Source organism: Malus domestica, chromosome 02 (genome assembly GCF_042453785.1).
Source record: "Malus domestica chromosome 02, GDT2T_hap1".
NCBI classification, from domain to species: Eukaryota; Viridiplantae; Streptophyta; class Magnoliopsida; order Rosales; family Rosaceae; genus Malus; species Malus domestica.
In genome coordinates, this window is record NC_091662.1 from 2,921,679 (window position 1) to 2,949,554 (window position 27,876).

The 27,876-nt window shown below is 37.5% G+C and overlaps 3 protein-coding genes, 2 long non-coding RNA genes and 1 pseudogene across 5 annotated transcripts; 3 read left to right on the forward strand and 3 right to left on the reverse strand.

The window, feature by feature from the left end:
* Nucleotides 1-546: 546 nt before the first annotated feature.
* On the forward strand, nucleotides 547-4,281 carry LOC103406734 (uncharacterized). The gene is made up of 7 exons (XM_070805613.1): nucleotides 547-1,171; nucleotides 1,568-1,703; nucleotides 2,223-2,304; nucleotides 2,824-2,999; nucleotides 3,144-3,281; nucleotides 3,360-3,499; nucleotides 3,783-4,281. The coding sequence occupies exons 1-7, from the start codon at nucleotides 1,051-1,053 to the stop codon at nucleotides 4,046-4,048; spliced, it is 1,059 nt and encodes a 352-aa protein (XP_070661714.1). The 5' UTR covers nucleotides 547-1,050; the 3' UTR covers nucleotides 4,049-4,281.
* Nucleotides 4,282-4,959: 678 nt separating this feature from the next.
* LOC103448453 (probable histone H2A variant 3) lies at nucleotides 4,960-7,384 on the forward strand. Its single transcript, XM_008387718.4, has 2 exons — nucleotides 4,960-5,284; nucleotides 6,826-7,384. The coding sequence occupies exons 1-2, from the start codon at nucleotides 5,171-5,173 to the stop codon at nucleotides 7,120-7,122; spliced, it is 411 nt and encodes a 136-aa protein (XP_008385940.1). The 5' UTR covers nucleotides 4,960-5,170; the 3' UTR covers nucleotides 7,123-7,384.
* Nucleotides 7,385-7,712: 328 nt separating this feature from the next.
* On the reverse strand, nucleotides 7,713-11,738 carry LOC103448443 (3-ketoacyl-CoA synthase 11). The gene is made up of 2 exons (XM_008387710.4): nucleotides 10,235-11,738; nucleotides 7,713-9,596 (listed from the first exon to the last, which is right to left on the reverse strand). Exon 2 carries the CDS (start codon nucleotides 9,588-9,590, stop codon nucleotides 8,040-8,042), a length of 1,551 nt encoding a protein of 516 aa, XP_008385932.2. The 5' UTR covers nucleotides 9,591-9,596; nucleotides 10,235-11,738; the 3' UTR covers nucleotides 7,713-8,039.
* A 274-nt stretch (nucleotides 11,739-12,012) lies between these two features.
* Nucleotides 12,013-12,938, reverse strand: LOC103448426 (uncharacterized). The gene is made up of 2 exons (XR_003771167.2): nucleotides 12,584-12,938; nucleotides 12,013-12,392 (listed from the first exon to the last, which is right to left on the reverse strand). It is a non-coding gene; the product is annotated as an uncharacterized lncRNA (long non-coding RNA).
* A 268-nt stretch (nucleotides 12,939-13,206) lies between these two features.
* Nucleotides 13,207-14,236, reverse strand: LOC139188341 (uncharacterized). The gene is made up of 2 exons (XR_011571714.1): nucleotides 13,785-14,236; nucleotides 13,207-13,471 (listed from the first exon to the last, which is right to left on the reverse strand). It is a non-coding gene; the product is annotated as an uncharacterized lncRNA (long non-coding RNA).
* Nucleotides 14,237-17,599: 3,363 nt separating this feature from the next.
* Nucleotides 17,600-25,937, forward strand: LOC103426617 (disease resistance protein RPV1-like; annotated as a pseudogene).
* The last annotated feature ends 1,939 nt before the right edge of the window (nucleotides 25,938-27,876 follow it).

Sequence of the window (27,876 nt, forward strand, 5' to 3'; positions counted from 1 at the left end):
TTTCTTTGATGAAAGCGTTTGGTGCGAATTTCAATTTCGAGAGGCAGAGATAACACTTCCTAGAGATGAATTGATGAAGATTGGACCTTTTTTCTTTACAAACGATAGCGTTAGTAGGTTAAATTGTTAGTTGTTAAGAGAGTATTTCGAAGCTCCATCTCTATCGATCATACTCCTTTGTTAAATTAATAAAAGAAACGTCATTTTAGTATCTCGCATGCTTGAAATTTAAGTTTTTCACAATAATAATGTCACGATCAATCGATTACACGCGATAAATCATAATCTAATCTTTAATGCATTGTCACTCTAAAATTCATGTGCGTATATTTATATTTACAAGCCGGGTTGCCCAGATCCGAAAGCCCAATATAGAAATGGGTAATGTTAAAGAGACTAAATTTGTAGATAACGTTTTGGAAACTAAAGGACATAAAAGTTTGGTTGGTTTATTACTTAAACGTTGATGAACATGCTTATTTCTATTGGTGACACATAATTTCATTTGTAAATTTAGTCTCCAAATTTAATCTCACTAACATTACCCATACAGAAACACACCGCCAAGATCCAAAGCCCAGAAACGGACCCAAAACATGCCCAAAAAGCTCAACCTATAAAATCCAGACCCAATGGCCAAACTTACTCTTGCGCCTAGCCCTTCTAACATTTCCAGTTTTCTTTTTAGATTAAATTATTATTATTTTCTTCAAAATTTAGGTCTTCTTCTTCCTGTAATTTCCCCCAAATTTTAGATTTTGATTCAGTCAGAGCCATTGTTGTTTCGAGGGTTAGGAGGTGTGGATTCTTCCTTTCAATTTCCCACCTGTTTCAAAATACCGCCAATTTCTCGCTCCATCATCCTGTACAATTTTCCCAAGTTAACATCTTTTTTATTCCGGTTTCAATCTGTATACAGAAATTGAATACTTTTTGGGTTAGGGTTCTTTTGGATTTTGAAGTTTGGGATACGGATCAAGAAAAATTAAAAAATATTTACTTCTGGGATATTTTTTTTGTTTATTTTTATTTAAATTTAGCTTGTGAGTGATGGATAATAAGAAGAAGGTGGCGGTTCCGTTGGTCTGCCACGGCCATTCGCGTCCGGTGGTGGATCTGTTTTACAGTCCGGTTACTCCTGATGGGTTCTTTCTCATCAGTGCCAGTAAGGGTATGTATCGATAACGATTGATTTTTGATATGGGGTTTGAATGATTGCTTCATCACTGTGATTTGCTGTATATCTATCTGTTTGAATGTGCAAGTTAATTGCTTTATATATGATTTGTTGAACCAGCATTGGGTTCTTATTTTCGGTGTTACTGTTTAGCTGCAAATTACATTAATTTCTGTGTTTTTGTTGAACCTCGATACTTTATATGGTTAATTGTCATTGCTGTGAAATCTGGTGAGTCGTGTTATTAGGATATATGGCACAGCTGAAACAAATATTTCCTGCTTTAGAATGTGACATGTTAACGTTCACGAGTGCTCTTAGATACTGTGGTATTCTTTTGAAGTTGATTTGATGGGAAATTATGTCTGAGGTTTTACTTGTGTTGATTAGATTCGAGTCCTATGCTGAGAAATGGAGAGACTGGAGATTGGGTTGGAACATTTGAAGGGCATAAAGGCGCAGTGTGGAGTTGCTGCTTGGATACTAACGCCCTACGTGCTGCAACTGCTTCCGCAGATTTCTCTGCGTATGTCTTCAATCCTTATGGTTCTGTACTTTTCCATTCCTAGATGGACAATCAGTCGCTTTTCTTGTTTCTTGTAATGAGTTTAATGTACTGTTTTGATTAAAGTTTCGCTTGGAAATTTTTATGCTTTTACTTTAAAATTTTGAATATACTTTATTATATAATCAAGTGTCAAGGATTTCTGTAGTGTCTGCTCACTTTCTTTTAGTTCTTCTTTATATTTCTTTCATTCTTCACTCATGTATTCTTCTCATCGTTGCTTATGTGAAGTCTGTTTTCCAAGTTTTAAGTGGCTTTTGCGCTTGCTACATTCCTTACCTTATCATCGTACATTCCTTACCTTGTTTTCATAAATAATAATTGGCAGTGACACCTTCCACAATTAAGTAGGTTAATAATGTCTCTTTATTGTGTTTCTCTCCAGAGCAGTCATTCTCCTGTCATTGCTTGTTTAGTCAATTAAGTTGTAGTTAATTTGATCAAAAGCTGATTTATTTTGTGCATCAAATTTATATGCAGGAAAGTTTGGGATGCATTAACAGGACATGTTCTACACTCATTTGAACACAAGCACATTGTTCGAGCCTGTGCTTTCGCAGAGGTATTTCTTTTGTCATCACCATATGAAAAGTTTGAAATTCTGTGTCTAGAAGCTTATCTGCTGTCGAAGTTTCATGCTGAAAGGTAAATGTGATATATGAAATGTAATGGATATATTTCAATATCCAATGATACTTGCAATTGATAATATACATATTGTCTTCACTCGAAGTAGCTATCTGCTTGACTCTTAGTGTTTTCTCAGTTGGAGTTAGTGTTATCCTGGGGTAAGAGGGGATTTTAAAATAATGCTAGACTTTTTTATGTTTCACCTACCAAGCGTGGTTGTAACTTGTAAGGTATCACAATCTTAGTTTTTATTATTGTATTTGGCCTCGAAAATAGTTAGTATTGGTTCAGATTCAATAAATTCTGAGATTTCATGCCCGAAAGGAAACTGGTTTAATGGGTGCTGTAACATTAAATATGTGAACCCCTTACCATTTATGTGCTTTTTTAATCTCATTTAGTTCTTATTAATATGAGTATCAATTGACCAAAGATATTAATATGGTATCAGGATACACACCTTTTGCTTACTGGAGGAGTAGAGAAAGTTATTCGTATATATGATTTGAATCGTCCAGATGCCCCTCCAAGAGAAGTGGATAAATCCCCTGGTTCAGTCAGAACTGCTGCATGGCTCCACAGTGACCAGACCATACTAAGTTCTTGTACTGATATGGGTGGTGTCAGGTATGCATGCCTGTTAAACCATCTTATGTTAAAGTTACATTTGATATAGTTTGTAGTCTCTTACACTGCAAACATACATTTCTTTAGAAGAATAAGGTTTACTTTATTCTTTACTAAACTTGGTAGTGACTGGTGAATTTACAGATTATGGGATGTAAGAACCGGTAAAATCGTCCAAACTCTTGAGACCAAATCATCTGTGACCAGTTCTGAAGTGAGTCAAGATGGTCGTTATATCACTACTGCTGATGGGTCTACTGTGAAGTTTTGGGATGCAAATTAGTAAGTTACAGTTTTATTTTTCTGTATTTTGGCAGAGTTTCTACTTGGATGACTTACGATAATCTACTTGTTTTCCAGCTTTGGGTTGGTGAAGAGCTACAACATGCCGTGTACAGTAGAATCTGCTTCGCTGGAACCAAAGTTTGGGAACAAGTTCATTGCCGGGGGAGAAGACATGTGGGTTCATGTATTTGATTTCCATACCGGTGAAGAGATCGGTATGTGTTCCAAAACAAAAAATCCGTTTTAGTGAATTTGCAGTTCCTTTGTACAGCCGACTCCAAGGGTTAACTAGCAATATGATGGATTCAATTCCATGCCTTCAATATACGTCCAATAGACTAATAGTTAACGGTATCTGACTCCTAGTCCTTGTCCTATTCTGAAACCTCAGTCGTGTGTTGTTGTAATCATTCTGTCGTGTGTTGTTGTAATCATTCGGCTATTGCATTGTTTTTCTTATTCTGAAACCTCAGTTAACCCGTTCGTATCTGGATGCAGCATGCAACAAGGGTCACCACGGTCCAGTTCACTGTTTGCGCTTCTCACCCGGAGGGGAATCATACGCCTCAGGATCAGAAGATGGCACCATCAGAATATGGCAGACCGGCCCCTTGACTCCAGATGAAGCTGAGGCGCTGGCAGCTAATGGGTCAGTTGGAAAGGTGAAGGTACCCGCAGAAGAGGTTTCTCACAAGATCGAGGGGTTCCACATCACAGAAGAGGGAAAAGCGAAGGAGAAGGAAGAGGCGGCTGTGAACGAGTGAAGTGGTCCAAGAGTATATGTAGCCAATGCCTTTCATATTTGAGATCTATCCATCCTAGTTTGATTACTTCATTACATAGACAGACTAAAACAAGAATTTTTTGTACAACTTTTAGCTCACTGTTTTTCGTTACCGAAACATCGACCGGACAAACGAATCGTTACTGCATACGATGATCGGATCGCTTCCGAAACTGATGAACCTAAGAAACCTGGAATTTTGTTCATTTTCAAGATCTTGCCAAGTTGCCAAGGGAAATTTAAAGGTTACTATTGCTGTGTCCCTAGAAGGTTATAACTCAATTTAATGCCTGAAACTTCAATTTCGCCACTAAATTACCTGGATTTTGTCTTTTCAGTGACCGGAGGTAAAATCCACCGGCCTGAAAAAAATTTAAGACATAAATAAAAGGTTTTTTATTTAAAATAGTTCTTGAGTTTGACATGGTCTTTACGTTGGTTCCTGACAATGAAAATGAATTGAAATGGTTTCTGGGTTTGTCAATTGTGAATTATTTTGATCATTTAATGAAAAATTTATTAATATCCTTATTAAATTATCATGTGAACGACTAGTGACGATCCTTTTAAGGGTGTTTTTGTCAAACCAATCTTTTCACTTAACAAGAATATTGACAGATTTTTCATAGAACAACCGAAATGATTTGCAGTGGGCAAATTCAAGGATCACTTCTATAGATTTTCGTTGTCTTTTATTTTTAATTTTTAAGTCAATTATCATTGATAGAGATCAAAATATGGAATTATTCGGAATTATTTTCACTAAAAAGCTTAAATAAAATTATCCCAAAGATAAATAATTAAAAAAAATGTAAAGAAAAAGAAAAAAGTACAGGTCGTAAATAGAGAAAAGTACGAGGGTTAATTTGGTCAAAGAGGGATTGAATAAGTAGGCTGGTTCCAATTCCAAAGGATTGGCCGACCATTTGCGAATCGCGATTACGTTTGCGTGTTGGTATCGGGAGAGACCAGAAACGAGAGAGAGAGAGAGAGATTTTTTATTTATTTTCAATCAAATCATTGAATAAAATTCGATTTAAAATCTCCCCCATAAATAAAACCTCGGCGAAAATCCGTTATCCGTTACTTTTCGCGGGAAAAGATGTCGGGGAAGGGCGCGAAGGGGCTGATTATGGGCAAGACCGCCACCAACAGCGGCGGCAAAGATAAGGACAAGAAGAAACCCATCTCTCGTTCATCCCGCGCCGGCCTTCAGGTTGTTATTTTACTTCTTGACCCCTTTTCGATTTCTGATTTTGGTGTTCGGGGTTTTGAGATTATCTGGATTTTTGCCTGTTGAGAGAGGAGTTTTGAGTAAATTTGTGAAATGAAGAGGGGAAAAGGATGGAAATTTGACTTGGGTTTTGCTTGTTTTGGCGGTAAATGTTATCACTTTAACTGTTGGGGTTTCATGTTTTGGGAAGCAGAATCATGTAGTGGAAGACTTGATGGTTAAGGGCTCAGCGCTTTTAAATAAAATGTTTTTGTATTCCAAGCACTTTAAGTGCTTTCTCCAAGAAGCACTTCTTCTTTCAAGAAACATTTAAGTGCTTTTCAAATAAGGATTGCTTTCAAAAATATTTTCACCAAAAACGCTTTCAGTCATTTTAAAAACACATTTAAACGAGCTCTAAGTTGTTTGAGCAACCATTAGAGGTGTAGATTTTATTTTTGTGGCAAAAACAGTGTGTTCTTGGTTTCCATTTAGTTTTGTTTAGTCGGGTTCCTTTAGGATGTGGATGGAATGAGTTATAAATCGGATTTGGTTCTTTACAATAAGCCCGGGTTAGTTGAAAGAACCGTAAAAATGCTAGGTGTAACATAGAGAATGTAAGATTTTGAATTTGAAATGGCTTTTGGAAGGAATTGGAAATCTCACAGGAAGGTATTGGAATCGAGCTTTGAAACATGGTATTAGTGAGGGCATCGATATATCGCTAGTTTAACTTTGGAAGATAGTTTTTTGGGGGATGATATGTTTCGGAAAGGTGGTGTGTCGGAATTTAGAATAAACAGCTTTCTCTTTAGGATTTCTTGCTATCTGGTTGGATTAGAGAGTGTCCGAAATAAAAAATTTCTTCTTGAATGCCTCCTCACTCGGAACATCACTTACAACTCGCCTAACTTAATCGCTGTGTTAGTTTGTATTATTATTCAATTTCATAGACGTATTTGCTCTCTTGGATTAAGTTATAGAATATATTAGAACATAAATACGGTAGTTCACTCGCATTCCCATGTCTTAAGCTGCAGGAATAGTCGTAAAATCCAACAAAACTTATCATGGCATTAGAGCGGGGGAGATCCTGAGTTTATATACCTGCAACTGCGACCTGTAACTTTTTGTTGAATTCCGTCTGTTGGTCTCTCTCGTACTAAAGTAATTTCCATTACATGAGGAGAGTATTGAAAAACTTTGTCCCACACCTATGGTTTTGTAGTTTCTTTCACAGTGCTTTGGACTTTGCGTTTCTCTTTCTCTTGCAATTGTCCATTGATCTGTATCCTAGGGTTCTTTGATACTGTTAGTCGGCCTTCATGGTTCATATTTCTGTTATATTGGTTTGCTTTTTGGTGGTTCGCGGGGACATGACGGCATTCTCAAGTGAATAATTTGTCTGGACTGTAACCCTGTTCCGTATTCATTCATTCTTTCGTATTTTTGTTTTATCCCTTCATTTGTTGGATTTTTACAACCAGAGGCTGGAAAGTTTGTTTGTTGATACTGCCATTTACTAGTATGTTGTATATGTGTAGTTCCCTGTGGGTCGAATCCACCGGCTTCTGAAGTTAAGGACCACAGCTAATGGGAGAGTGGGAGCAACGGCCGCAGTTTATTCTGCAGCGATCTTGGAGTATCTCACTGCTGAGGTGTTAGAGTTGGCAGGCAATGCGAGCAAGGATCTCAAGGTGAAACGTATCACTCCGAGGCATTTGCAGCTTGCTATTCGTGGTGACGAGGAACTCGACACCCTCATCAAAGGAACCATTGCTGGTGGAGGTGTGATCCCTCACATCCACAAGTCACTTATCAACAAGTCGACCAAGGAGTAGCTAACAAAAACGGACTACAGCTGCGGAAGAGTGCCAAGTTTCTGCAAGGAACAGAGTCTCTTAGCAACTTTAATGACACGGTTAATTTGTTGTTTCGGCTTCTTAATCTTCTAGATTCTGTATGTCATTGTCCAACAATTAGGCGTGCTTTTAGAAATCGGGTTAACGTGCGACATTGTCATGATTTTATCAGAGACATGTTCGGACTACCTGTTGTTATTTTTCCTTTATAAAGAGATGTACCAATCTGTGATTTGCATGAGTTTGGTTCCTGATAGCTGTTCGTTTGCCCATTAGAACTTCGAGTTGCACTTTTCATATGCCATGAGGTGAAAAATGAAACTTTTTTAAGTGCCCATTACGGACTTTTAGTCGAGTGCTTGTCCTCGCAAGCGTTTTTAGTAGAAGTGATTTTCTTTATATAAAATTGTAGAAACTTTTTCTAAAATCCAAGTGCTGCTTGGAAAAGCATTTGGAAATGAATTCGCAAGTGCTTCTGCAGAAAACACTTCGACTGTTCTATGCCAGAACAATTAAAAACAAGCAAACCTCACACCAAAGACAACAAAAACAAGCAAAACAAAGAGGGCTAAATTGAATTAGTTCAAACTTTCAATTCCATCCAAATTATGATTTACAACATGTTAACCATTCCACAACCCCGATTCCTAATTCGAAATGCTCGAATTTAATGACCTAAATCCACCAATACTCGGACAATCCCCTTGTAAGTGAAATTTGGCTGCCATCTTTCCACCCTAAGCCACCAAACATCTGCCCTAAAAGAAACAATCAACTTCCTAGAACCTCCAGAAATGGCAAAGCAAAGAAAACCAATTCTAGGACCTCCAAACAGAAAGAAAGCTATCAAAAGCCACCTAAATCCGGTGGCATAAGAAAGGGAAATATTACTTCAATTAGAAGGTTGACACCCTTGGAACATCGACTGGGAACCGATCAATTTCATCCATCCACGGGTTCTTTTCCTTTGCTGGGTTTATGCTCCTAAGAGCCTTCCACACAGCGCTGTTGCACTTGAATCCCGATCCGAAAGCTATCTGCCATGTTCTATCTCCTTTCTTAATCCTTCCCTTGGCTTCTGTGTAAGCTAATTCATACCAAAGAGAGCTACTTGAGGTGTTTCCAAATCGGTGGAGTGTCATCCTCGATGGCTCCATATGCCAATCCGATAGATGCAGGTTCTTCTCCAACTCATCCAAGACCGCTCTCCCTCCAGCATGAATACAGAAATGCTCAAAAGCTAGCCTGAAATCCGGGATGTATGGTTTGATCTTCATCTTGAAAAGTTTCCTCCCAATCAATGTCGCAAAGAAAAGCAGCTGTTCGGACATTGGCAAAACAAGAGGCCCCAATGTGGTGATGTTGGTCTTTAGAGCATCACCTGCTACTGCCATCAGATCCTTTGATAAAGTAACACCAATCTTCCCGTTATCGTCTTCTTCTTGGGTAACACAGCTAAAGCATTTATCATCAGCACCCTTGTGAGTGCGAACAGTATGAACCAATCGGTATTTGGACCTTCTTTTGTCTGAGCTTTTGTTGGAAAGCAATATAGCAGCCCCTCCCATCCGGAATAAGCAATTTGAGACAAGCTTTGAGCGGTCGTTTCCAAAGTACCAGTTCAAGGTGATGTTCTCCATGCTGATAACCAGTGCATAGGAGTTGGGATGCACCTGAAGAAGATTTTTAGCAAGATCGATCGAGATCAGACCTGCGCTGCATCCCATCCCACCAAGATTATAGCTGACTATGTTCCCTCGAAGCTGGTAATGATTGATAACCATGGCAGAAAGAGACGGGGTTGGATTGAACAAGCTGCAGTTCACAATCAAGATTCCAATGTCCTTAGGTTTAACAGCTGTCTTAGCGAAAAGCTCATCAATGGCACCAAACATCACAGCCTCAGCTTCTTTTCTAGCTTCTTTCATTGACGGATTTGGAGGAATGTTGAGAACTGCCTCGGGAAGGTAAGTCGAGTCACCAAGGCCAGATCTCTCAAGGATCCTACGCTGGAACTGAAGATTGTCATCTGTAAAAGTACCAGTCATCTGAGACTGTTCCATGAAAATCTTTTTCGTGCATTTTCGAGATTCTTCTGGCTTGTAGCACGAAAAGTTAACAAGGTACACCGGGCGAGGGCGGGTGACAAAGTACACGGTGGATAGGAAAACAAGGAGAGTCGAGCAGATAATCACTGAAATCAGGTTATACTGGAGATGCTCCCAAAGATCATAAAGATCCTTGAGAGAAAATGTTGAAATCTGGGCAGCGATAACGACAACAAGAGGGGAAAGAAAGAGGTACATGCCATGGGTGATGAGAATATGGTACCCAAGCTTCACATATTTCAGTTTAACTGAATTTTTGAAGTCGGGGAGGTTTCTTGACGACGATGGTGATGACGACGATGGTGGGATCAAGGGTGTGTCGGGTTTCGGGTCTGCCATTTTTCCCTGATAGATAATATACAACAAAATGGATCAGATCAAATGACCTCAAGATCATAATACCAGTCAATTCTAAAAGCACAAGAACAAAGGTATCACAATATACTTTAACACGCCTCAATTCCAAAAAAATTTCAATAGAAAATGGGCCAGAAATCCTTAAAAATACACCATTTCTCTAACGTTTATAAGCCACTACAAAGAAACGTTTGATTTACACCTATAAATCACCTTGTCTCCTAAAAAAAAAAGTGAAAGCAAAAACTTAAGGCTCCTACATCCAAGGTCTAAAATAAAAGCTTCAGACTTTGATTCGGGAAAGTTCCAAACCTTTTGTTTTTCTTATCGTTTGCAGTTTAAATTTACCGCCAACAAAGTAATCCCAAATCAGAATTTACTACAGAATTTTTTTTTTTTTTCCGAAAAAAAATTACTAGAACTAATCGAAGATTAACGACAATCACACAAACCCCATATGCAGATTTACATCAAGCATTGAACTTTTTCAAAGATTAACGATAACCACACAAAACCCAGATGCAGATTTACATCAAGCATTAAGCTTTTCAAGGATTCGAATCAAATTGCACAGCAAAAAGCAAAAACCATTCACAGTGAGGCAAAACCCAGATGAAAAAACTCACCTCTGATCGTCGGATCCCACCACCAGATCTCAGAATGCCACCACAGAAGCCAAACAGAAATGGAGAGAGAGAGAGAGAGAAATTTGACAGAGTCAGAGAGAGAGGAGAACGTGCGAGGTCCAAACGGTAAGAAACAAGAAACTAATTTGAAAAATGTTAAATGGGGATTAGACTATAATTAGGGAGTGGGAGTGGAGAGACAGGTGAGGTGAGTTGTGTATTACTAACTAATTTAAGGTTTAAATAAAGAGGTGGTGCGGAGGAGGAGAAGCCATGAAGGCGGCAACTTTCAACATCATCAGCTTCTTATCAAGTTTTTCTTTTTAATTTCTCTCCGTTGGATTGGTTTGGATTTTTTTGATTGATTTTCTCAACCCAAAGAAATTTCCGTAATTTGTCGTGTTGTGTGTTGGAAGAGTCCTTCTTGGATTTTGATTTCTAATTTTTCTAATTTGTGTTTTGTTTGCTTTGAATTACTAATGTAAAATGTAACCGAATGTATTCTTATCATTTGAAGTGTTATATGATGTTACTGTTTACTTATATTATAATTCGTGTGTTTATAAATTATGTGTAACGGTATAATAATCACTTTGAAATCAGAATTGTTATGAACAATTTAGTAGTAAAAAGATGTAAGCATGCATAAACACTTGAAACTCATGAACCATGTTTCACATTTTGTGAATAGGTTTATTCCTACCTAAATGACAGATAAAAAAGATGAAACCAAAAAGGATACAGAGCTAGGTCATATAATAAGTCAAACATAATATTATATATCGTCGTCATCTATGTAAGTTAAATTTAAAATTTTTTACTTACAAGTGAAAAAAGAAATTATTGAATCGTAGTATTAGTTGGTATCATAACTGTATGTTTTTTGGGAAATCACATTGCACCGGCAGTTGTGAGGCGTCTAATACAAAGCGCTTTGCAGGATATTTAATTTCAGTCGACTATGTCAAGTTGTTTACTTCGCTTTGTTCATTCTTTTCATCTTAATTAGTATAAAGGCGATGAGTCGGTCACATGGATAAACCTCCCTGTCTCCTGTCTTTGTCTCTCTGTCTCCCTCTCCATCTGTCTCATGCCGCATGGCATTACTGGAAGATTAAGTTGTCATGGGACTCACTCACGTGCGAAGTTGTTCTTTTATTTTCATTCGTGGACAATAATGTATATGGCACGAGTATACTTTCATAATTTCATAAATGCTTTGTGCTAAATGATTGCTGGCACTTATCAAGTAAGTTGTTTTCCCATCCATGAGCTACCTAGGAGGGCATTGATGATTTATAGTGTAAGTGTAAATGCAATCAGAAAGTTCTAAATTTGTTGGTTCATAAATGCTTTTGAAACTACTTTGATTTTATGATTATAACAGATGAAGCATCCTTTGTCAGCAGTTGAAATGGAAATGTGACCGACTTAGCTTGGGTTGGCATTTTAGAAACTTGCAGTTGCACATGGCCTTAGGCATTAAGCACAGGTATGTCTGCTTGTGCCTTTTCCAATTGTCAAAAGTCCAAAGGTCACATATTTGCCTCATAGGGCTCATTGTTCGAGACTAACATTATTGTGGCAGTATCTTAAACCAATCACGCATTGTTATGTATTTTAACTTTTTCATGTGACAATGTATGATTGACTTGATAATATGACATCTTTGTTGCGTGAAAGTCCTTTTCTTATGATTCGGGCACCACAAATCATTTTGAGATTTGCCAGAAGATTTGAAAGTTGAAGCTGTAAATTGTAAACATAATAATTCATAATTCAAAGGAAAAGTTAGGACTATGTGAATATATTCATTCAATAGAAGCCATCAATGGGAAGATGTTACAGAATGAGAATCCGCTAAGAATTCTATGCTTAGGATATGATTACTTGTATTCTTATAAATCAAGTAACTTGCTTGTATCTCAAGTCACTGACTTGTGTAAATATGTACATTAAGATATAAATATAATCTCATAATTCTACACGGTATCAGATCATAGTTCTATAAATCAAACTCTTTTAGTACCTTGTTAGCCGAAAATAAACTATTACTGTGCGTGTAGGGAAAAATGATCGACAGGGAGAGTTGTCGAAGAACGCGTTCAATGTGCTAGTCCAATGTGAACTCTTCCAGCCCTATAAGCACTTCATTCCTCTTCGATGCAGATCAACCCCATTACAATTTCAAAGGTCGAAAGTCAATTCAAAATGCAAAATAGAAGCATAAGAACAATCAAGTTTCAAAAGTATAAGAACAGCCTTAATTTATAACCAAATGGAGCAAAGAGGAAGAAGATAACTAGTGATTTGTAAAAACTATTGAGCTTTGAGGTTACTACAACATACCAATATAAAGCTCCAAGTCCGGCCTGGATCGTTGTAACGAGCAAGCGAACAACCCTCCTTTGGTTTGAGACCATCTCTGATCAGACTAATTTGATGGATGCTTTGGAAAGTTCGGCATCAGATGCCTCAGTGAAGACTGGAGTAGTCATCGGTATCTTCTCCATTTTCGAGTTCTTTCCAAAGATTGCCTAAACAGATTCCATCATCCAAATCATCCTAAGTGAAGAAGCACAAGAAAAGAAAAACATGATTAGCCAGGGATAACGCCTCGCCCAGTAACATCACCGAAATCAGCTGACCCGGGCAGCTTGTCTACTGATCCCTCTACCACTACTTAAGGTGCATACTTTCTTACCTGTGGAATCAAGACATTCATGGTAATTCAGTTTTAGGCACCAATCGTGGCTTTAAGTTTTTACAAATACAACATGACTCGTTCGATAAAAAGCAAACACACCTCATAGTTTGCAGTTCTTTTTAGAATATCATATTTGGGTGTTTCCAAGTCTGGAGTTTTGTAAATCCTCAGCTGCAGAGGTTTTACATACAAAAAGGGTAAGAATCTGTACGAATGTTCAAGGGTTAAGGTTTTGGCAAGTGAATACTGAGACTGCACATCAAAGGATGGTGAATTACTAAAGTTGTTATAGATAGTACCAATTCGTCTCTGGACAAGACTTTTGTTCTTTATTGCATTATCGACATTACCAAATCAATACAAATAATGACATTAGACAGGGGAGTTCCTACGACATGGCTGCAGAACTTCCCGGTCTCGGGGTTGATGCCCATGACAGAGGTTCCTGTAAAGATCAGTTCTGGTTTCCAGGGTAGAGGGATGAACTTCATAACCATGGTCCACCATGTAGTGAATTCATATGGTCCTGTCTATAGCAACTTTGTCAGTAAAACCAGGCACAGTCCACATAAAATTGTGGCATTATTCAAGTGTGATTAACACGAATGCTTAATTGCAAAATTCAACTGTACCAATTCAATGAGGTATTGTTTCTCTAATTCAAATAGTTATTTGGCCTGCCCCAACAAAGCCAACAAAAAAAAAATGCTAGTTACACCATTTCATTAGTTTTTTGATAAAGCGATATTCTAATATACACTAATTACATGGAAGAGAATTCGAACTTAGGTATAAACAAGCAAATATATTGTTGTGACCAACTAAGCATTCAAAAACAGTTACCTGTTTGGCCCAGTACAACTGAACTTAGGCATGAAGACAATCTTCAAGAAGGCTATGTTCAACAAGTACCCAGTTATAGTGTCATGCTTGGTGATTGGGTCCCTGAACTTCACACCCTCATCATACGCCGTCCGATCAATTCCCTGATCATCAAAAAGATGAACCAGATCCTCGTACAAAAACCCTACTAACCGTTCCACGTCAAACGTCAATTTTGGCGGGCTTTGGTCCACTAAGCTGCCTAATAGCCCATTTGGAGTTTTGGGCTAAGTGTTTGAGTTTCAAAGATTTAGGGCGTGGGCAGGGCAGTAGTTTGGACTTAGTGGTTATCAGCCGCCGGAAATTGACACACGCGGCGGGGATTAATGGCCGGAAGATTTGGTCTGAAAGTTGTGTGCTGATCATTTTGTGGCTGAGCTGCTAAGGTTCTGGTGGTTGTGTTAGTTCTGGTCGAATGCAGGACTTTGGTTTTGGCATTTGAAATCTTAGCCAAAAATTGATTGGTTGGTATTGAGTTTTGAAACGTGTCATCCACCTTACCATTCAGAATCCCGGATGGATGTGTTGGCCGTCAGATCTTTAGTTATAGGACCCATCTAAAATGAATGGCCTCCAATGGCTTTATGTGGCAACATATGGACAGTAGAATTCCTTAGGGGGCGTTTGTTTGCCCTCATTAAGTGGGACTGGACTGGACTGGACTAGCTGTTAGTCCAATACTGTGTTTGTTCCATGCTGAGACTAACATTAATGAGACTAAAAGGGACTAGCATGAACAAAACCCTTCACTAAGAGGTCTTAGCGAGACCCCCCAATAACCATGGGACTAGCTAAGACTATCCTCTCTCGTCCTCATCATGCTCAACAACCACTCCCGATAGACTCCTCGTCATCTCCGGTCACCGAGATCATAATAAAATATTAATAATTTATATATTAAATAATATAATATTAGAATTTGTTATTATCCAGCTTCTTAGTCCAACACTGCACCAAACGCTTCACTAAGTTAGTCCAGCTTAGTCTAGTCTAAGCCAGTCCAGCTTAATCCTTGAAGCTAGTCCAGTTCGAGATAGTCCGGCGCAACAAACGCCCCCTTAGTGTATAAACTATGTTAATGGGGTTTCCTTATTTGGAGATGACGTTGTATGGTAGTAATATACTAAGTTAATCATGCACTGTTATGTCAAAAATTAATACCAACGTAGATAAGTTGTATGTCGGGGTGGCCACAAGGGTACAAGGTTTTGTTCATAATCTATGGTTATACTCCATATATTCTAAGGCATTTGAGCAAAAGAGGGAGGGTCAAGGCTGTTGAGAAGAATCTCATATTAATGGGAGTAGAGAGCTTGCATGAACTTATAAGTAAATTGAGATACTTCTTATATTACCAATTTTTACGGTAGAAACCTCAATTTTCGTCATTGTATTAGTGCTAGGTTGTCACAACTTTGAAGCCTAATGCCCGCATGGGCTCCACGTCACCCCGTTTGTGTTGTTCACATGTTAGGCTTAAAAATTCCTCATACGTGAGAGGGCGTGTTGAGAGTAAATTCCACATTGATGAGAAGATGGACCTTGTATGAACTTATAAGTAAATTGCGCTACTCCCCATATTGTCAATTGATTTTATAGTCGAACCTCAACTTTTTTCAAAAACATCATTTGATCTATGACCAGCTACATCACTAAATGTTAAAATACATAACAGTGCATGTATGATTTGAAATACAGTTACAGTGTTATTCTAGATGCTGCATATGTGGTATAAGTGCATGCATACGAAAATGTTCCTAGATTAAGCTGGACCACGTTAATGGTATATATAGTGGGGCATATTTCACATGCATGCAGTGGAAGAAAAACACACTTTGAAGCACAACTCCACACTCTCACCACGCGACGAATTGTGGAGAAACAAGCCCAGCAAACTTCTTCACTCTATATATATGGCAACATACAAAGCTCACTTATTCATATCGAATCCAAACTTCAAAAACCAAACTCAAAATTTGCTCTTGTTCTTTCTTTGATTTCAAATACAGTCCAAACTAGAGCAAAAAAAGATATGTTTTCCCTTTCAAAATTGATGATAAGTGCCTCGTGGTGCAAGAAGCATGGAAATGACGACAACGATGGTGACGACGGATACGATTATGCCCTGGCAACATGCATGGAAGGTGTCGGCAATGACGATGAATTGGATTATGGCTATGCTACAGCAGTATGCATGGAAGGTGACGACGACGACGACGATGATGGTGGCTATGATTATGCACCTGCTGCATAAGAAATAACTAGTACTAGTCTTCTTTTTCATGTTTTAATGCAGGTTAATTAGCTTTGATGAATTGATGAATTATAATGTGCTAGTAGGATTGCTTGATCCCTTCGAAATTTTTTGTTAAGGGTCGAACTATTTACGATGTACGTTCAATTTAAGCCAATCAGTTGTTGTCTCTGATGACATTAATATATGGTTAAATGGTGCAATATTGTATATGGTTAGCTTGTTATTATTAGGATATACAGTACCACAATATATATGGAGAGGAAGATAATGGAATTCTTAGATACTAATTAGTGGTCATGGGAGTGCAAAGATTTGTCAGTTTGTCAAAAATACGGTTTGGTACATAAAATTTTACAATGCAATTGGTTTGAAATTTGGAAAAAAAAAAAATCAACCAATTGTATTATAACACTTGGTGTATCAAACTGTGTTTTTGACACACTAAAAAATTTCACATAAAAATGGGCACATTAAGAGTTTTATAAGCACGTTGTACTAATTAATAAGTTCTTCTGGAAGGATTAAACCCCTTTAAAAAGAAAAATTATGAAGAAGAAATAAAGTAGCCACTTACTAGCAAAAGGCAAGGAGAAAGCAAAAGGTGGAATATTGGATTGGGACGTGAGTGGAGTATATGATGACCAGAGAAATAATTTAACCATTAATTAAAGTTGACAAAGTTTTAGTGTTTATTGAATAAAATGGTTTGTTTATTACTACACGGTTTAAGATTTGGTTGACTTTTAATATACTTTATGTTTAAAGAGTGACCTTAAAAATAAAAAAAGTTTAATTAAATCATGTTAATTTACAACATTGTGGAATGAGAAACAAAATAAAAAAATAGAGGAAATTTAAATGCGAAAGTTGCTAGCATGCGTTCGTAAGATCATCTTTAATTTTGAGTTAAAACCTCAAACTTTTAGCTAATAAAATTTAGGTTTTAACTCAGAAATAACTTTTCTACTCAACCCGTCATCATGGTTAAATTTTCACCATCAGATGATTAAAAAATGAATTTAGGCTATTTTTTTTAAAATAACTTTTTGAAAAAAAATTACGTGAATTATCATAAATTAATTTTATGAATATTTTAACTTAAAAATATTTAAATCCTGATAAACATTGAAAAAACACTAAACTGACATATGAAACATTATGGAAGAATATGAAACACATGATAGAGATGTATAAAAACAAAACACATGGTTTTGGAAGATAGTAGAAAGAAAAATCGAAAGAATCGTAGGTGAAAAGTAAATTTTGTGAGGATATTTGAACAAATACATAAGTATTTATCGAGTTTTTTGGTAAATTTTGAATTAAATAATATTTTTAAATTATTTTAACCGTTGGATTTAAATTTTATCTATTATATCTTTCTTTTCATTGTTAGATTTAATCATATTCGATCATAACAGCTAAATTCACAATATTTACAAATATAAATTAAAAACATTACTTAAATTAAATGCGAATTGTTGAATAACCAACCACCCATTTGAATTCCCTCCATTGATAAACCAAAAGAGCCATTTGGCTCACTTTCCCATTGCCGACATGTTCTAGACACACCCACGTAGATGGGGCTGCACTTTGCAGCAATCCTAAATGTTGCAGCGCGTTAATGTTGAGCGCGAGTGATTTTGGGCAATTGTCGCCCACCTCCCTGTCCTCCACTCGCACAAGTGGGCTCTCGCATATATGAATCTTTTGCGAAACTTCAATCTAGCCGTCCACCGTCATATGACGCGTCGGTAGGGTTTAGGAATTTCAGTATCATCGGTTCGGCCGCACAAACACAACCGCTGCCACTTTTTCAGTCGTGATCTGAACCACTACAGTGCCATAACAATGGATACCGCCATGACAGCCCACGAAGCCTCCTCTTCATCCTCCTCCAAGTCAAAACTTTGGAATTACGACTTGTTCTTGAGCTTCAGAGGTGAAGACACGCGCAACGGCTTCACAGGCCACCTCCACGCGGCATTAAAAGACAGGGGATACCAGGCTTATATGGATGAGGACGATCTAAAAAGAGGGGAAGAAATAAAAGAGGAACTGTTCCGGGCAATCGAAGGGTCGAGGATCTCCATCATTGTCTTCTCAAAGAGGTATGCGGATTCCAGTTGGTGTCTTGACGAGCTGGTGAAGATCATGGAGTGCAGATCCAAACTGGGGCGACATGTTTTGCCAATATTCTATCATGTTGATCCTTCACATGTCAGGAAGCAGGATGGAGATTTAGCCGAAGCATTTCTGAAGCACGAAGAGGGCATCGGTGAAGGAACAGATGGCAAGAAACGTGAAGATAAACAAGAAAGGGTAAAGCAGTGGAGAAAGGCTCTTACAGAAGCTGCAAACTTGTCTGGCCACCATCTTCATATCACTGATAATGGGTAATCATTCAGCTGCTTTTCAAGATTTGAAACATTTTAGTGAATGACTTAAATCTCTCATATAATTAACATGCTTAATTAACATTTCACATGAGCTAAACTTTAATTAGCATGCTTAATTAATACACCTTAATTGGAATTTAATTAATGAATGCTTTCGTTCTTTTATTCAAGTTAAGAAAATTGTGTATATGAAGGAAAGAAGGAAAGAAAATTGTTTATGTATTACTGAGCCTTCATTGATTCCCAATAATGTTTACGAATTCAATTTTCAGGCGCGAAGCAAATCTTATTAGAGAAATTGTTGACAATATTATTACGAAATGGCTTATGAGCACAAACAAACTAAGAGTGGCCAAGCACCCGGTTGGTATCAATTCTCGTATTCAAGATATTATCAGTCATCTTTCAAGTGGCGGATCAAATGTTGTCATGGTTGGAATTTGGGGGATGGGTGGATTGGGTAAAACAACAGCTGCCAAAGCCATTTATGATCAAATTCATCATAAGTTCCAATTCAAAAGTTTTCTGCCTGATGTTAGCAACACTGCAAGTAAACATGGTCTAGTTTATTTGCAAAAGAAACTTATTTCTGACATCTTAAAAACGAAGTTTGAAATAAGCAGTGTTGATGAAGGTATTGGTCTGATAGAAGATCAATTTCGACATAGAAGGGTACTTGTCATCATGGACAACATAGATGAAGTGGGCCAATTGGATGCAATAGTTGGAAATCATGATTGGTTTGGTCCAGGAAGTAGAATTATCATAACAACAAGAGATGAACATTTACTAAAGCAAGTGGATAAGACATATATGGCTAAGAAATTGAATGAACTAGAAGCTTTGGAGCTCTTTAGTTGGCATGCCTTTGGAAATAATTGGCCTAATGAAGAATATCTTGAACTCTCAGAAAAAGTTGTTTCTTACTGTGGAGGTTTGCCACTAGCCCTTGAAGTTTTAGGTTCTTTTTTGTTTAAAAGACCCATAGCAGAGTGGAAAAGTCAATTGGAGAAATTGAAAAGAACTCCTGAAGGAAAAATAATAAAATCCCTAAGAATAAGCTTTGAAGGGCTAGATGATGCACAGAAGGCTATATTTCTTGACATATCTTGTTTCTTTATTGGAGCGGACAAGGACATTGTCACAAAAGTATTAGATGGATGTGGATTTTCTGCAACAATAGGAATCAGTGTCCTTTGTGAACGATGCCTTATAACTGTTGAGCATAACAAGTTGAATATGCATGACTTGCTTCGAGAAATGGCAAGAGTAATCATTTCTGAAAAATCCCCTTGTCACCCTGGAAAATGGAGTAGGTTGTGGGATGATCGAGAGGTCATCAATGTATTGACAAATAAATCTGTAAGTCCATTCCCAGTAAAATTTTGGATTAATCAATCGTACAAGAAAAGCATATATGTAATGTCTATTATACCTTAAACAAAATTCATGTGTAATTGGGGTTGCACAAGGAAAGCTCAAATAGCCAACAATAGTACTTGCATATATTCGCCGTAGGTGATTTTGTGTAATGAATAAGAATACATGTAAACATATGCAAATGATCGGTTTCTTACACATGAATATGACCTTTTGTTAACAGGGAACTGAAGAAGTTGAAGGACTTGCTCTACGTTGGCCTTATGACACTGATATCAGTACAGAAGCATTTGCCAATATGAAAAAACTGAGATTGCTTCAACTCAACGAAGTAGAGCTCATAGGAGAATACAAACATCTTCCCAAAGAGTTAATATGGTTGCGTTGGGAAGAATGCCCTTTAAAGTCCATACCAGATGACTTTTTTAGTCAAGATAAACTAGTTGTTTTAGAGATGTGGGACAGCGAACTGGTACAAGTTTGGGAGGGTTCCAAGGTACAATGAATTACACCTGATGATGTTCTGTTTCTATTTGTTTTTTGGATTTCTTCTCTTTTTTTTTATAACATCTTCATTTCGGATATTAATTTCAATTTTCTTTTGATTTTCTGCAACAGTCGCTACATAACTTGAAAACCCTTGATCTCAGCGGTTCCTGTGACTTACAGAAATCACCGGACTTTTTACGAGTCCCAAATCTTGAAGAGTTGATACTGCAATGGTGTGATAGTTTGTTCGAGATTCACCCTTCCATTGGTCATCTTAAAAGACTTTCCTTGGTGAACCTTAGCCATTGTCATAAGCTTATTTCTCTTCCAAGGGATTTCTATAAATTGAAATCTGTTGAGACACTTCTTCTTAATAGATGTTATAAATTCAGAGAACTGCATGAGGATATAGGGGAGATGATATCACTGAGAACACTTGAAGCAAAGTATACAGCCATAAGAGAAGTACCACCTTCCATTGGTCATCTTAAAAGACTTTCTTTGGTGAACCTTAAAGGATGCAGAATGCTTAGTTCTCTTCCAAGGGATTTCTATAAACTGAAATCTGTTGAGACTCTTCTTCTTAACGACTGTTCAAAATTCATAGAACTGCATGAGGATATAGGGGAGATGATATCACTGAGAACACTTGAAGCAGAGGATACAACCATAAGAGAAGTACCACCTTCCATTGGTCATCTTAAAAGACTTTCTTTGGTGAACCTCACAGGCTGCGACAATCTTATTTCTCTTCCAAGGGATTTCTATAAATTGAAATCTGTTGAGACTCTTCTTCTTAATGACTGTTCAAAATTCATAGAACTGCATGAGGATATAGGGGAGATGATATCACTGAGAACACTTGAAGCAGAGCAAACAGCCATAAGAGAAGTACCACATTTCGTATTAGGATTGAAGAATCTCACTCGTTTATCCCTATCAGGTGTGGAAAGTATTCATTTGCCACATTCGTTACACGGCTTCAACTCTTTAAGGGAATTAGATCTCTGTGTTGCGAAGTATCACTTCAGTGTAGAGCTCAAAGGAGAAGACAAATATATGTGTTGGGAAGGATGCCCTTTAAAGTCCATACCAGATGATTTTTTTAATCAACCAAGACTAGTTGGCTTAGAGATGCAGTGTAGCAAACTGGTACAAATTTGGGAGGGTTCCAAGGTACAACGAATTACACATGATGATGTTCCCTTTCTATTTGTTTTTTTGGATTTCTTCTCTTTTTTTTTCTTTTTTTTTATTATATTTTATAACATCTTCATTTCGGATATTAATTTCAATTTTCTTTTGATTTTCACAGTCGCTACATAACTTGAAAACCCTTGATCTCAGCCATTCCTATTCCTTACAGAAATCACCGGACTTTACACAAGTCCCAAATCTTGAAAAGTTGATATTGGAAGACTGCATTAGTCTGTTCGAGATTCACCCCTCCATTGGTCATCTTAAAAGACTTTCTTTGGTGAACCTTAGCTTATGTTCCAAGCTTATTTCTCTTCCAAGGGATTTCTATAAGTCGAAATCTGTTGAGACTCTTCTTCTTAATGGATGTGAAGAATTCATAGAACTGCATGATGATATAGGGGAGATGATATCACTGAGAACACTTGAAGCAGAGCATACAGACATAAGAGAAGTACCACCTTCCATAGTAAGATTGAAGAATCTCACTCGTTTATCCCTTGACCGCATCAGCTACGTAGAGATCAAAGGAGAATACAAATATCTGTGTTGGAAAGGATGCTCTTTAAAGTCCATACCAGATGACTTTTTTAATCAAGATAAACTAGTTGTTTTAGAGATGCATGTGAGCCAACTGGTACAAGTTTGGGAGGGTTCCAAGGTACAATGAATTACACCTGATGATGTTCTGTTCCTATTTGTTTTTTGGATTTCTTCTCTTTTTTTTATAACATCTTCATTTCGGATATTGATTTCAATTTTCTTTTGATTTTCTGCAACAGTCGCTACATAACTTGAAAACCCTTGATCTCAGCCATTCCTATTCCTTACAGAAATCACCAGACTTTTCACAAGTCCCAAATCTTGAAGAGTTGATATTGTTTAGCTGTTGGAGTTTGTCTGAGATTCACCCCTCCATTGGTCATCTTAAAAGACTTTCTTTGGTGAACCTTTCATTTTGTCACGGGCTTAGTTCTCTTCCAAGGGATTTCTACAAGTCAAAATCTGTTGAGACTCTTCTTCTTACTGGATGTTATGCATTCAAAGAAGGGTATGAGGATTTAGGGGAGATGATATCACTGAGAACACTTGAAGCAGAGGATACAGCCATAAGAGAAGTACCACCTTCCATTGGTCATCTTAAAAGACTTTCCTTGGTGAACCTCACAGGCTGCGACAATCTTATTTCTCTTCCAAGGGATTTCTATAAATTGAAATCTGTTGAGACTCTTCTTCTTAATGACTGTTCAAAATTCATAGAATTGCATGAGGATATAGGGGAGATGATATCACTGAGAACACTTGAAGCAGAGCATACAGCCATAAGAGAAGTACCACCTTCCATACAAAGATTGAAGAATCTCACTCGTTTATCCCTATCAGGTGTGGAAAGTATTCATTTGCCACATTCGTTACACGGTTTAAACTCTTTAAGGGAATTAAATCTCTCATGGTGCAAATTAGCTGATGATGCAATCCCTAAGGATCTTGGGAGTCTAATTTCTTTACAAGATTTGAATCTTCAAGGGAATGATTTTCATACCCTACCCAGTCTCAGTAGTCTTTCAAAGCTTGAAACTCTGCGGTTACATGAATGCTTTAACCTTCGTACAATCCCTGATATACCACCAAATGTGAAAGTTCAGCATGATTAATATCCTGAGGTCGATGCGTGCAATGTTATGTTGGCAGAGAAGATTGGGAGGAGCTACTATATGAAGACTATCTTTTCAAGCTTTTACTTTGGAGTTTGAGGTTCTTTGGGACTCTTGAAGCAGATTCTACAGCCATAAGACAAGTACCACCTTCCATAGTAAGATTGAAGAATCTCACTTTTATCTCTGAGTACTGTGCCTAGTCATTTGCCCAAATTACCTGATGATGCAATCCCTAAGGATCTTGGAGGGAATGATATTCATACCCTACCCATCCTCAAAGCTTGGAGGGAATGGATGCATATATCTTCATACAATCGGTGATTTACCAATAAGTTTGAAGTTTCTGTATGCCGTTGATTGCCCTGCATTGGAAACAATGCCCAATTTTTCGGACATGTCAAATATGAAAGAACCGGAAGCAAGTGATTCTCCCAAACTCACTTGAGGCTCCACGCTTGGATAAGTCATTAAACCTCATGACATGGAGTGATATGAAAAGGTTTACCAATCTCACAGCTGATTTTGGCAAGAACATCATATCGGTATCTCTCTCCCCCTTCCCTCTCTCTCCCCTTAGTTCTAATTGCCTTCCTCTTGTGCGCATGCAGATTCCTATGGTTTTTCCAAAACGTAGTTGTTTTGAATTTTGAAGATATATTGCATTCAGAAACATTTCAATATTACAAGAACCGATATAAGATGCATCCAATGATTCGAGAAATAGCACTCGAATTCGCAGAAATACAAATGCGCCAACGTTTTCTTGTCAAATGCACATTCTCATTTTACGAGTGCAACCATACTTAATATTCAACACTGGACATTACATAATCAAGTTCTTGTAATTCAAGAAGGCCATACGTCCACTCACTCTGAGATACAAAGGCATCTGTTTCTTCTTCCTTAGGGTTTTCGTCTGCAAGACCAGCTTTGATTGGGGAAGCATCACTTTTATAGTCCGTAATAATTCTCTTCTCACTTTCTTCACTCACAACATTTTTGGTCTGCATAAGGAACATTACTACGTTTAGCTTCGTAAAGTTATATTTGTCACCTTCGCTGCTTATGTGTGAGGCACAGGTTGACTTGGAGAGATTCCAAATTTAGTCACCTTTGCTGTGATGCCTGAATTTATCTAATTGCTCTATTGGGGTGATTTCCAACCTCCGTGGACGATGCCTTGTAACTGTTGAAGACAAGAAGTTGTGTATGCATGATTTGCTTAAAGAAATGGCCAGAGTAATCATTTCTGAGAAATCTCCTGGAAAATGGAGCAGGTTATGGAATTGTGAAGATGTCATCGATGTATTGACATATAAATCTGTAGGTACATTCCCAATAAAATTTTGGATTTTTTGCATCGTAAAAGAAAATCATGTCTATTATACTTTAAACAACATTCAAGCGTAAATATATGCGGTTGCGCAAGGAAAGCTCAATTAGCCAACAATAGTACATGCATATATTCACTGTACATGATTTTTCCTAATAAATAATAATACATGTAAACATGTGCAATCCCTTTGTTACGTAGTATAACCTTTTGTTAACAGGGAACTGAAGAAGTTGAAGGACTTGCTCTACATTTGCCTCATGGTTTCGGTACAGAAGCATTTGCCAATATGAAGAAATTGAGATTGCTCCGCCTCGACAATGTACAGCTTAATGGAGAATACAAACATCTTCCCAAAGAGTTAATATGGTTGTGCTGGAAACGATGCCTTTTAAAGTACATTTCTTCAGAGCGGCCTGCAAAGGTCTTGAGGGGTACTCTTCGACTCCCATGAGCTTGGCAATCAGACTCCGCCCTTTCCCCGCCTTTTGCGAAGCAGCTGTTGTTGCTGCAATGAGTCACTGGTCGTATGAAACATAGAACTCTGGGTTGAGCTGGTGGAGGGAGTATCCAAGCACGAATCCATATATCGAAAATAGTTTACCTTTCTTGACAGATTCTGTATTTTCCACCAGTTTCTGCCTCACAAAGCTGTCTCTGATCACCTTCTTAAGCTCTTGATTTCCATTCCTCGAAAACCGTCAGCAGAACGCCTCGGTTTTTCAAATTCCATCACAGAATTGTGTTTTTTTGTTCAAGTGAGACGGACTCTGAAGCTTCCTGTGCAACTTGCTAACCATGACAAGAGAACCCTCCCGATCAAGAGCTCCTTCCAAGCAGTCTTTCGCAACGTCCTTCGACTGCTGCCAGGAATCAATTGTGCGGTTTAGCTTCTGAGATCCTCTGAACACTTTGACACATTTTTGGATTTTCGCTGTATCTTTCTCTGGTGAGTTCCTACTAACCGAAGTCACCTTTTGGATCTTATCAACCTTCTTATCAATTGCCTCCTTTCTATGTGGTTTGAGATCTGCAGAATGAGAAGCTTTCAACTTTCTCGAAGCCTTTTCTTTCGTCTTGGCCTCTCTTTCTTCAGGTTTCTCTGCTGTCACTTTCCACTTTTTAGCTTTTTCTTCCTTGTCAAACCTTTTGCCTGGAATCTCTTCTGCTTCCATTTTTCGGTGCATTTTTTCAGACTTCAAAGCTCCTTCTTTTGCTCCCAAACTTTTTGGCATCTTTTTGGTGTAGAAAGATTCCTCTCCTCGAACCAATGGTGCACGAGGCTCCTCCGATTCCATAGATGAAAAAGGAGCTACTTTGTAAGCTTTGGGGTGATTTCCAATGCACCTTTGGTGTGATGCCAAAAGCCAGAGTGATTCCAGATCTCTCTTTTGTTCCCATCTCTTCTTATTGTTACATACTCAGATACTCTAGATAAGATATATGGTCACTCGTGCAATCAAAAACCTTTTTCTAAGAATAAGACAATTAAGCATCCAAGTTGAAGAAAATCAAACCGACTAATGCAAGTTAGAATATACCAATCCAATAATGGGGTTTAAGGTATGCATTTCAGAATACGACGTAACAAATATGTTGATTCCAAGTTGAGCATATATTGGAGAGCAGAAGCTATCCAAAAAGCTTTAACCACCACGTGATATAGAAAGTCGCTACTGGAAATAGGATCACACTGCAAAAGAACAAAGAGTGAATATAATCAAAAAGCAATCTCGAAGAAAGAGAACGAAGCTTTGATCTCATTAGCTACGAGATTAAACAGATGCATAAAAAAAAAATCCACACACACGACATGATTAGTGTAACATTACATAAAATGGGCTCGGTCTAAAACTTATAAGAGGTTAAGTTGTGCATTTCTTGAATTCATCTAGCACGATGCTATTTCTCTATCTTATCCAACTATTCCTTTACCTGTAAGAAAACTCCTAGAGTTCAAACAAATGATATACTTCTGCTTTCAGAAAGAGAAAAATACAACACGCAAAGCAATGACAACAAACAGCAATCGAAACTCACCTCGCGCCCGGTGCGGTAGGAGGAGGAAGACGAGGAGGGTTTGGACGATGCATCTTCATTGCCGTAGTCCGCCACCGGAATGAGAAGCTCATGATCGCGGTTCTCTGTCTCTGCTAGCCGGATTATTACGTGTGAGGACTTGAAGGAAACGTTGTGTTTTCTTGTATCGCTAATTAAACAGGGGGCGGATTGATTAATGCTTAATACCTCATTGTTTCTCAATTTTTTGACAATGAATAGATAAGAGAGTTGTTGAATATTTATACATACAAGCTTCTTAATTAGGAATGTAATTTGGATGCTCTTTTAAATTATTCAACCTTAGATTTGGATTCTTAAGAGCAGATTGGAATAAGTAGAACGAGTTTAAACTGAAAAATGATAAGAGCATTTTAAATGACATGTCGAATTTATAGTAACATCATTAACTTTTAGAAAACACAATTGAGTTTGGCTTTAACTGAAATGTTTTAGTCACACGAAATAGCAGCTTCAATAAGTGCTGCCAATTTTAACATTATTTTTGTATTTTCTCTCTTTTTTAAACACCATGCCCACCTATTTCTACCATTAAATTTAAAGTGGAGCTCAATGCAGATACATAAATAACTTTTACAAATTAAAAGATCTCATCTTATTGGAGATAGCATTTGTAGATGAACTAAGGGAAAAAGGTCGTACCCAGTGCACAAGGCTCCCGCTTTACGCAGGGTTTGGGAGAGGTGAATGTCGGCTAGCCTTACCCCCATTTAAGTTGATTTTTGCTAAGGGAAAGGAAAGACATAAAATGGCTTGGGACTTGGACTTGGACATCTTATTTCCTTATGATTGCAAATTTTTTGAAAGTTGGAAGTTTGAGGAAGTCTATAGAAGTTGAAAAGTATGTTTTAAAGTTTGTGTGATGAACTTTGAACATCATGTAATATAAATCAAGCATCATAGACTAAGAAATACTCGCATCAAACACTTCACTCAATATCAAAACACGTCTTTTACGCTGTAAAAGTCACATCTTTATAATATAAAAGCACATAATGGGTTGTTTGCCAAATAACAAACTACTTCGTAAACGTGCTACTAACAAAAGTTTTATATAGAGAAGCGCTCTCAAAGAACCCAGTATTCGTCTAGTTTTATATATATATATATATATATATATATATATATATATATATATATATATATATATATATTCTTCCTAATAATAATGAAATATAGAGAAGTGCTCTCAAACAACCCCTAACAAAGAAATATTGAGATAAGAGGTCCTTTTTGGCAATTTGTTTCCCCTTTCAAA

What these genes read in the sequence shown, in the direction of transcription:
- LOC103448453 (XM_008387718.4), top strand. Translation starts at nt 5,171, where the DNA reads ATGTCGGGGAAGGGCGCGAAGGGGCTGATTATGGGCAAGACCGCCACC. An exon ending in CATCCCGCGCCGGCCTTCAG is followed by an intron (nt 5,285 to 6,825) that starts GTTGTTATTTTA and finishes GTATATGTGTAG; the next exon opens with TTCCCTGTGGGTCGAATCCA.
- LOC103448443 (XM_008387710.4), bottom strand. Translation starts at nt 9,590, where the DNA reads ATGGCAGACCCGAAACCCGACACACCCTTGATCCCACCATCGTCGTCA.
- LOC103406734 (XM_070805613.1), top strand. Translation starts at nt 1,051, where the DNA reads ATGGATAATAAGAAGAAGGTGGCGGTTCCGTTGGTCTGCCACGGCCAT. An exon ending in TCTCATCAGTGCCAGTAAGG is followed by an intron (nt 1,172 to 1,567) that starts GTATGTATCGAT and finishes TGTGTTGATTAG; the next exon opens with ATTCGAGTCCTATGCTGAGA. An exon ending in GCTTCCGCAGATTTCTCTGC is followed by an intron (nt 1,704 to 2,222) that starts GTATGTCTTCAA and finishes ATTTATATGCAG; the next exon opens with GAAAGTTTGGGATGCATTAA.